General features: G+C 50.9%; 3 protein-coding genes across 3 annotated transcripts in view; 1 reads left to right on the top strand and 2 right to left on the bottom strand.

The window, feature by feature from the left end:
• Positions 1 to 2532, bottom strand: part of GUITHDRAFT_115789 (hypothetical protein) — a gene marked incomplete at both ends in the record, with an annotated part of 4527 nt that extends 1995 nt beyond the window's left edge. The window contains 8 exons of the mRNA XM_005824949.1: positions 193 to 279; positions 330 to 375; positions 425 to 1093; positions 1152 to 1220; positions 1283 to 1510; positions 1552 to 1613; positions 1757 to 1823; positions 2296 to 2532. Of these exons, the coding sequence (XP_005825006.1) occupies positions 193 to 279; positions 330 to 375; positions 425 to 1093; positions 1152 to 1220; positions 1283 to 1510; positions 1552 to 1613; positions 1757 to 1823; positions 2296 to 2532 (1465 nt within the window). The remainder of the gene's footprint in view (positions 1 to 192; positions 280 to 329; positions 376 to 424; positions 1094 to 1151; positions 1221 to 1282; positions 1511 to 1551; positions 1614 to 1756; positions 1824 to 2295) is intronic.
• Positions 2533 to 3900: 1368 nt separating this feature from the next.
• Positions 3901 to 6122, bottom strand: GUITHDRAFT_115788 (hypothetical protein; the record flags this gene model as incomplete). Its single annotated transcript, XM_005824948.1, has 13 exons — positions 3901 to 3991; positions 4054 to 4110; positions 4156 to 4221; positions 4341 to 4382; positions 4439 to 4476; positions 4532 to 4693; positions 4739 to 4928; positions 4984 to 5057; positions 5108 to 5242; positions 5293 to 5379; positions 5431 to 5515; positions 5569 to 5666; positions 5715 to 6122. The coding sequence occupies 13 exons, from the start codon at positions 6120 to 6122 to the stop codon at positions 3901 to 3903; spliced, it is 1533 nt and encodes a 510-aa protein (XP_005825005.1).
• A 795-nt stretch (positions 6123 to 6917) lies between these two features.
• On the top strand, positions 6918 to 8109 carry GUITHDRAFT_115787 (hypothetical protein; the record flags this gene model as incomplete). The annotated part of the gene is made up of 2 exons (XM_005824947.1): positions 6918 to 8030; positions 8077 to 8109. The coding sequence occupies 2 exons, from the start codon at positions 6918 to 6920 to the stop codon at positions 8107 to 8109; spliced, it is 1146 nt and encodes a 381-aa protein (XP_005825004.1).
• Positions 8110 to 9536: the final 1427 nt, after the last annotated feature.

Genomic DNA, 9536 nt, shown 5'->3' with positions numbered 1-9536 from the left:
TCATCATCATCATCATCATCATCATCATCATCATCCTCATCCTCATCATCATCATCATCATCATCATCATCCTCATTCTCATCATTATCATCATCATCATCATCATCATCATCATCATCATCATCATCTCCATCATCATCATCATCATCATCATCATCATCATCATCATCATCATCATAAAGTTTTCTTCACCACTAGTCGCCCCGTCGTTCTCAAGTGTCCTCCGCCAGACTTCAGTAACATCTCGCCTAACTTCTCTTGCTGTGAAATATTTTCCAGCTGATAAAGCATCAGGTCTAGGATTCAACATACTTCAACATCAACATTACATCGATAGTTCTCAACAATTGCTTGAAAACTTTTAAGAAAGGTCCCCTTCCGACACACGTCAGAGAGGAAACACTTCAACGCATCGTCAACTTACCTCCTTACTGTCCTTCTTGTCTTGGGAGGAACAGCTTATTTCAGGATCTTGCATCATACGCTCTACAATCTCAATACAATTCCGCAGAGGACCCTTTTTCTCAGTGTTTCCCTTGATAGTTACATCTGCACCATCTTCTGCTTCCGATTTCTTGATCTTCTTCGTGCTCGATGTCGACAATTCTTCTGCCGTTCTCTTCCTGTGCGAAGACGTGTGTTTGTTCGCCGAAGACAATTCATGATCCGACGTGTCTTTGCCGTTGAAGAGCTTTCTAGGGATGTAGATTGTATTCTTGTTCAAGGCAAAGCATTGCTCACATGAGCATTTGACAGGGTGTGGTGTTATGCTCTCCGGACAACTCTCGTCGCTCTTCTCAGCTTTCCCGTGATTGATTTTCAATGAATTGGATGGCTGCTTGGACTTGCCAGCACTGTTGTGACTGCTGTTGCTATGATTGTTGGTTGCGATGATGCTGTTGCTGTTGTTGCTGTTGCTGTTGCTTGAGTTGCTGTTGCTGTTGCTGTTGTTGTTGCTGTTGACATGGTTGCCGTGAACAACGAGCGCAGCACTCTGCGAATTTGTGGATCGTGTCATCGCTACATTATTCTTGCCAGAGTCTGCCTCGTCATCGAGGAAACAAACGTCGACAGAAGGGAGAGTGATGTACTCCTGCAAGCAGACAGAACATCAATTTGCTCTCTACAAAACAATCTTCAGCTCAACTCACTTTCTCGCCATCGTCGTAGTTGACATGAAATCTGCCGTTGTCCGTGAAATCAATCCGGCCCGGATACCACTGCCAACACTGGGGTGAACACACGCAAATCTCTCAACTTGACTTCTTTTATGTCTTCTCACCTCGAAGTCCATGTGCCAGTAAACTTTGACACGGCGGCCAACGGCCATCGTCTCTTGATCCTCCACACCCACATGATAGGGAGGAGTGATGGAGCGAGAAAACTCGTTGTCGAACTTCTGAGATAGAATCTTTGCTGACTGCATGAGAAAGTTTCCCTCTCCGTTGTACTGCTTGCAATTCCACCACACCAAGGCAACGTCTTCTCGCATCTCTTGCGCATTGCTGTACTGACCGTCTTCAAGTAATTTGTCAGCGATGAAAACTTCACCTCCATCATCATCAACAACAGAAATATCTCCATCATCGTCAAGATCAGCATCAGCAGCATCTCTATCATCGTCATCAGCATCTCCATCGTCATCTCCATCATTATCATCATTGACAACAACAAAACAACATCCTCATCATTGCCATCTTCTTCATCATCCATCACATTCATAGGCATCATGACTCGCATCAACATCTTTCATCACCTTTGTACTTTTGCATGATTGTTCCAAGATCCATGGGAGTCTCGATCACGGCGTAGTACGTCGGTGCCTGCAAACCTCATGATCTCCATTGCTAAGATGCTCCAAAGCACATTCCTCAACACCATCACCACCACCATCATCATCTCCATTGTCATCATCCCCATCATCATCATCCCCATCATCTCCATCATCATCCCGATCATCATCCTCCTCCTCCTCGTCATCATCATCATCATCATCATCATCCTCATCATCTCCATCATCATCATCATCATCATCATCATCATCATCCCCATCATCATCATCATCATCATCATCATCTCCATCATCATCATCATCATCATCATCATCATCATCATCATCATCATCATCATCTCATCATCATCATCATCATCCCATCATCATCATCATCATCATCATCATCATCATCATCATCATCATCCCATCATCATCTCCATCATCCACATCATCATTTTCACCATCCTCCTCCTCCTCCCCTCCATCATCCTCTCAATCATCATCTCTTTCCTCGCTCTCACCTCGTCTTTCTCAGGATCCACCGGACGACTGAAGGGTCCCGCAAGGTCATGTTTCATCAGCTCCGTCACGATGGACGCGCAAGTAACAAGAGCTTTCCTGAGCTCGCTTGCTTTCTTTCCACTATACTGGCTCTTGGTCTTCAATTTCCGCTGTGCAGGAGTTTGCTGGCTCTCCTTTCCCTGCCTCGTCCTCTCCTCTTTCGTCGCCTTCTCCACTCGAGGCTCGTCCGTCTCCATCTCCACAACTGTACAGGATTCCAACTCGGCGTTCTCGGAATAATGTCGGCTGGAGGAGAGGTTTGTCTTGGATCGCATCTCAAATTCCTCTCTCTCTCTCTCGCTCTCTCTCGCTCGCTCGCTCTCTCTCTCCTACTGCTTCTGTCTGCCTGCTTGTCTGTCCTCCGGCCCTCTCTCTATCTCGTTGGTGCAGACGAAAGGTCTAGTACACGTCTTGGGTTGTTGTGAAGACTCCCTCGCACGAGAAAGTCTTCCGAACAACTTGGGAAAGGTAATCCATCTCTGTTGTCCTCCGTTGTCCTTTCAACAGAAACATACAGAGTTAGCATCCTTGGTCGTTGGAATCTCTTTCTCCCTTCCCCTCCCCTCCCCTCCTCTCCTCTCCTCTCCTCTCCTCTCCTCTCCTCTCCTCTCCTCTCCTCTCCTCTCTTGAATGCGGGCATAGCTTTGCCCGCATTCACCCGATGGACTTCTCCATCCTCTTTCGTATCAGCTCCTCTTCTTCTACCTAGTCTCTAGAACTCCTGCTTCTCCCCTCTCCCCATCCCCTCCACCCTTCCTCCTCCACACCGTCTTGCCCTATTCTGCTCCTGCTTCTCCTGCTTCTGCTTCTGCTTCTGCTTCTGCTTCTCCTGCTCCTGCTCCTGCTCCTGCTCCTGCTCCTGCTCCTGCTCCTGCTCCTGCTCCTGCTCCTGCTCCTGCTCCTGCTCCTGCTCCTGCTGCTGCTCCTGCTGCTGCTCTCACTTGTTTCTAGTCCTCCATCAGATCTCTCTAAGAGGAGTTCTCGTATGCGAGCACTACCCCTACCCCTATCAAAGTACCACCCCCCTTGTGTTTTCTGACAATATGCTGTACCCACCCATACTCTTCTGATGAAACTTGTCGCCTACCCTACTACTGGAATAGAAATATAGTACCCTATCTGGGCAGGACCCTACATTCAAGAGTACCCACCCCAGGGTGCCTCGAGAAAGGTAGCTTGGGTTTTCTTAGGAGAGAACGCAAGTCACACATTAGCGAAAATGCAGGAAGAAGAAAAAGAGGAGGAGGAGGAGGAGCGAGTCAGGAGGAGAAGGAGGAGGAGGAGGAGAGAGGGACAGAGCGAGTTAGAATGAGGAGGAGGAGGTGGTGGTGGTGGTGGAGGAGGAGAGCGAGATAGGAGGAGGAGGGAGGAGGAGGAGGAGGGGGAAGACGGGAAGAGAGGGAGAAGATGGATTACGACGGTGAAGACGAGGAAGAGGAAGAGGACGAAGAAGAAAAAGGTGATAGAGAAGTGATAGGATGGTTGATGTCAAGATGAGACAACGACTGCTCGTAGAGCTCATAAAGGTGATAACTATCTTACAACACGGTGACCGCATTCAGGTCTTACTCCGAAGGCGAGGACGAGGAATAATCGTATCGCCTCTCAGCTGCCAAGACAACCTGTAGCACGGCAGGCTCGATAGAATACTTGGGACTTGCGAGGTAGACGAGAGTTACAAGGAAACATCTCCGCCTTCTCCATCTTCTCTTTCTCACCTTCTGAAATTGATCGACCTGCACTCCGGGTCTTGGCACTTCTGCCACCAGGTCCCGCTGCTCTGGTTGTCAGTTCTGACTCGAAGTCTTGAGGAGGAAGACCTCTCGAGGTGAACAACGATGACGATGCCGTTGGCCTTGTGCTGCCGCTGGATGTTTTCACAGTATCTGAGCGAAGGAGAGAGAACAAGCAAGTCACAACATCAACAAGAGCAAGAAGCGTTGAGTCTACAAAAACATCTGAGAAGGAACAAACACAACAAGTCTCAACATCACAGCCTACACACCTGTTTCCCTGAAGGCTGAAGATCACATAACCATCATTCCTCCTGTCGACCGGAGAGTCACAAGGTGTTCACAAGAACAAATTCCATTTCACTTCCACCACTTGATTACAGCTCCTGGACGGATCTTCTCGCAAACCTGTGAAGACAACAAACCATTCAACCTCTATCGCTCTCTCCAACTTTGTCATCACCAACTTTCCCAGAGGCTTCAAACTCGTTGGAAGGCTGTTTGCTCCCCCTCCCCTTCCTCCTCCTGGTCCTCCTCCGCCGACTTTGAAGTTCCAGACTTCATCCTTGTCGTGAAGAAACTTCCTTTCGAGGCTCGAGCTGTTCAGGAGATCCCTCAACATGTTCTTAGAAAGGAAATGTCAACGAGCAAAAAGCTAGAGAAAGATCACCTCATCAACGTGCAAAACTTCCTCATTGTCCGGCACAATGCTCGCCATGCTCGTCAAGAAAGCTTTCCTGCAGTCCGGGTTGTTGCTCCTTGACATCCAATCGAAATCGTTCAATCTCGTCTGATTGTTGAAGACGTCTTCTAGACAGCGATCAGAAAAACCAAACGAGTTGTTCCTTCCAAACTTGGTACTGCAGATTCAACCCGCCGTCAGCCTGAATATCAAAATCACTAGCACTGGTATACCTGTACAATAAACGGAAGCAACGATTTCGCGAGTAAACCCCCATGTCGATGAGATTTTTTGCGTCGTCTTGCAACTGCAAACATCGCTGTCATTGAGCGATCTCAACTTATCATTGTCCTCAACCTGCTTCGAGAGGATTTGTATGAAAGACCCAAGTTGGATGTTGTTTTGAAAGCAGAGATTCCCGGAGATCAGATGTCTCGAGAACTTTTCTCTTGTTGTTGAGTCGAGCTCTAGAAAATCTCTCTTCTCACATATCTGTAGAGATCGATCATATCAATCGACATTCTATTGAAACCCTCTCACACCTCTCTGTTGTACAACTTCCTGCCGACTTCCACAATGTTCGACTTGATCTCTTCGACCAGTTGATTCCCTCGACTACAGCTCTCTTCCTGAAAAGTTTCTGTCACTACATTATCTCTGGATCAGTTTTGTTTCATCACAAAAGATTCGTTCCCGCTCATCTTGAACTCAAGATCCATGTACAGCTTGCATGGACTGTTTTCCAAGATAACCTCGTAAAAGTGCCTGCAAGGCCCGTCAACAACAGCAAATCTGAAACTCGATCCTTGCATTCCGACCTTGTGTGAGGATAATTCAGATAAAGTTCCCAGAACTCATCGAAACTCCCAACCATAAAGACTCTGGCTCCATTTACGTTAACCTCCCTCGCAAACATCTGCCCAGCCTTGATTACAAACGTGATTGGATCTCCCTCTCCTCTCACCATGTTCTTCGGGTCATCTCTCTGTGATAAGAACTTTGTTGCATCCGCCAAGTTGGAGAATGTCTGGCAACCTTTCTTTCCATTCCTATCCGAAGAAATCCTGTCGAGCGGACTTTCAGGGTCCTGAAATCTGACGAAATCCATGAGGTAAAAGTCGTCCAAAATCCTCCTCTGCAACATGTCCGATGAATACTTGCTCTTCTCCTTGCCTCTCTTCACTGGCTTCTTGAGTTCCTCAAAGGTACACAGATCACAAACTTGGTTTTTCGATTGCAGCATCGGCCGGCCTGATACATCGCCGCCTCCCCGCAGGGCGAGGACAGCGAGTCTGTTGTTATCAATGGTTGTCGGTGTGAACGCTCCCTCAATTGCTAGTTGGAGCAGAATCAGAGGAGAAGCGATCTTCATCTTCCGCCATCGCATGTTAACGCAACGCTGAGAGGGTAGCAGGGATGAACATATCACCAAGACGTCCTTGTGTGAGGACAGGTAGAAACCGCAACATCATCGCAAACTCCAGTCACTGTGCATTGAGAGGTCTGTCAACAGGCCATGAATCGCATCCCTGTGAAGCCATGCAAGCCCCAGCGCCACACATAGCGCGTACGAGCTCAGGTACACCAGCCATCCCTCCATACCAGGACCGTCGGGTCTCCTCTCAGTATACTTCCGGCCGACCCGGCATATTCTTCGCCCTCATTCTCAATTCGCTGCCCTTTTCCGAAGTTGATGTCGGACTAGTTAATGGATTAAGACTAACAAGCTGCCCACACGGCCTCATTTATCGCAATGGTTGCCTCCAGAAGGCAAAGCGCCAAGAACACCACACAGGTGCGCTCCTCCTCCTACACCACCACCACCACCTCCTCCTCCTCCTCCTCCCCCTCCCCCTCCTTCTCGTCCTCCTCCTTCTCCTCCTCCTCCTCCTCCTCCTCCTCCTCCTCCTCCTCCTCCTCCTCCTCCTCCTCCTCTTCCTGCTACTGCTCCTCCTCCTCATGCGCCTCTTCTTCTCTTTCCAACCGTTGGCTCCTGTTTGTGCGCCGTTCCACCACCCCTCTGTTTCACCTCGTCTTCCTCCTACATCCGCAACTACTCGTAGACCCTATCTCCACTCTTTTGATACGATCATGGCATTCAGATCATGCCGAGGAGGTTCCGCTGCTGGTAAGTTTCACACAGGGCAAGCCCTTCTGTCCCTACGATATGACCTGGGCTAGCTGCGTTCTAGATCAGTTGCGCTCGAGAAATGCATACGAGCGCTCCATCTCTTCCATCACCTCGGAATGCCGAAGGTTGCAGGAGGATCTCTGGCATGTCAGAAGCGCCAAGATCGCGCTAGAGCGGCAGACACTGACGGCAGCCGCATCGTCCTCCCTACATGGCGGCGATCTCAGCGGGTTGCTATCGGACACTCCTGTAGCCCCCCACCTGAGGAGTCAGCTGGGAGATGCGCTACATGCTATGCTGCAGTCATCGAGGTCTTCCCCTCACCGAGCTGTCGACCCTCTCATGATCAGCGCGATCGAGGAGGTGATCGCAAGGTCTCTCAAGGTCCGGGGAGAAGCCGCAGACAGGAAGGAGGAGGCGAATGAGGAGGGGAAGCGCGACGAGCTTCGGGTTGCGGACATGGAGTCCTGCTTCGCCGCGTTCGTCTGTCGCACCCTGATCGTCCAGGATGGAGACTTTGAGCTGTCGAGGATGCAGAGGCTGCTGAACGAGTTCCGAGAGCTGGTTGCTAATGCCTGCTACGGCACGATCTCGACGAGGGTGGAGAGGTCGGAAAGCGAGGAGACTCCACGAGACGAGCAAGACCCGAGTGGGATGGGGGAAGCCAGCCTCGACCCAGTGGAGGAGATGGCGATGCGCAAGGCCAGGAGGAGCGTTGCCCGGCATGTTCTAGAGCTCCATCAGAAGCTCTACACGTCTGAGATCCTTCTTGGAGAGAAGCATCAGGAGGTTGTTCTGTGCTACCAGAAGATGGCAGAGAGGGCGAAGGATTTCTCCTCCTTACAAGCTCAGCTGACACAGCTGAGGAGCCAGCAGCACAAGGCGCTGGTGGAGGCGAGGGAGAGCAAGAAGTGGTGCTCGACATTGGAGGAGGAGAACCTGGGGTTGAAGAAGAAGATAGGGAAGCAAGAGGAGGACATGCGAAACTTGGAGGCATCTCTCTTGTCGCTGCAAAGACAGCTGGAGAGGAGCGATGTGCAGCTAGACCATGCCGTGGAAGGGGAGAAAGGGGCAAGGGGTCGAGTGGAGGAGGTGGAGAAGTTTTACAGACAGCAGCTTGTTTTACTTGGGATGGACGTGAAGTGTGCGGTAGATATCGCGTCAAGCTTGCTGGATGAGAAGTTCGGAGGACCAGGAGCAGGAGCAGGAGCAGGAGAGGGAGCAGTAGCAGGAGAGACGCTGGATAAAGAGTGGAGGAGAATGTTTCAGGCTGAAAGGCGGTCCGCTGAGGGAGTGAATTTTGCTTTTGAGTCCACCAGAGCTCAACTGAGAGCTGTTCTTGTCAAGGTCTCTATGTTCTCCCCTCATATCTACCTGACCATAACAGTCTCTCATTTCATTCTCCCCTCTCTCGTCTTCCTCTCCCCTCTCCTCTCCCCTCTCCTCTCCCCTCTCCTTCATCCTAGTTGCCTCTCCCTCTCTCTCCTGTTATTTCTTCTCCCCTTGCTCATCCTGATCTTTTCTTCCAGCAATCTGAAAACTCAACATGGAAACTTCGCGTCGGTAACTTTCATCACCCCACCAGCCGCCCAAGAAGTTTTCCCAGGTGCTTCACGATGCTCTAGAGCTCGACCCTCGTTTGCTGCTCCTCCCTCCTATCCCGTTCTCCCGTGCTCTCTCCCTCTTCACCTTCCTCTCCTCTCCTGCATGGCCTCCCCCATTAGGTCTCAATCTTTACTCTCCCTTTATCGTCCGCCCACCTTTCTTCGCTCCTCATTCACATTTTCTTTCCAGTTCGCCAGAGCTCACTCCGTCCGATGATGACTTCTCCTCCTCCTTCCCGCAGTCGCTGTATCCTTTCCCCTCCTTGCTACTTCCTTCATCCTCATCCTCTCTCGCAGCATTCGGAGTGAACCTGCGTCGCCTTCCTCCTCCTCCGTCTCTTCCTCCCTCCTCTGGGCCTTCGAGCTGAACCCCGGCAGGCAAGCCTTTCCCCTCCGTTTTGCGATGGCCTGACACCTGCCCAAAGCATGAGGAACAGACAGGCAGATGGCGAAGCAGGAGGAGCAGGAGCAGGAGCAGCAAGTAAAGCTCGTGGCATCCTGGTAGGAAGAGGAGTGAAGAGGAGAAAGGTGACATAACTTACCGTGGGGCAGGTGAAAACTACCAAAGGAGGACAGCAGGAGGAGAGGAGGAGGTAAATGCTCCTTCCTAGCTCAACAATTCTGATCCCTCCCCTCCTCCCCTCACTCCTGCAGCATCGATGGAGATCACGGTGAGGACGAGGATGCGATGGCTGCGAGCGGGAGCAAGAGGAAGGCGATCAGGTTCAACTCCGAGGACTTTCTAGAGACTGGGGCCGAGGAGAGCGAGGAGGAGGTGGTCAGTAACTCCTTCCACCTGTACGAGTTCCTCCTCGACAAAGTCGCCCCTCATCACGGTAGTTGGAGGGAGTCAGGAAGTATTTGTCTGACCTTTCCTCTTCCTCCTCCTGCACCTGCCTCTCCTCCTCCTCCTCCTCCTCCTCCTCCTCCTCCTCCTCCTCCTCCTCCTCCTCCACCTCCTCCTCCTGCCTCCTCCTCCTGCCTCCTCCTGCCTCCTCCTCCTCCTGCCTCCTCCTCCTCCTCCTCCTCCTGCCTCTGCCTCTTCTCCTCG

Source organism: Guillardia theta, assembly GCF_000315625.1.
Source record: "Guillardia theta CCMP2712 unplaced genomic scaffold GUITHscaffold_88, whole genome shotgun sequence".
Lineage (NCBI taxonomy): Eukaryota > Cryptophyceae > Pyrenomonadales > Geminigeraceae > Guillardia > Guillardia theta.
The sequence above is the reverse complement of the archived record's forward strand: the minus strand, read 5'-3'. Positions and strand labels throughout refer to the sequence as shown.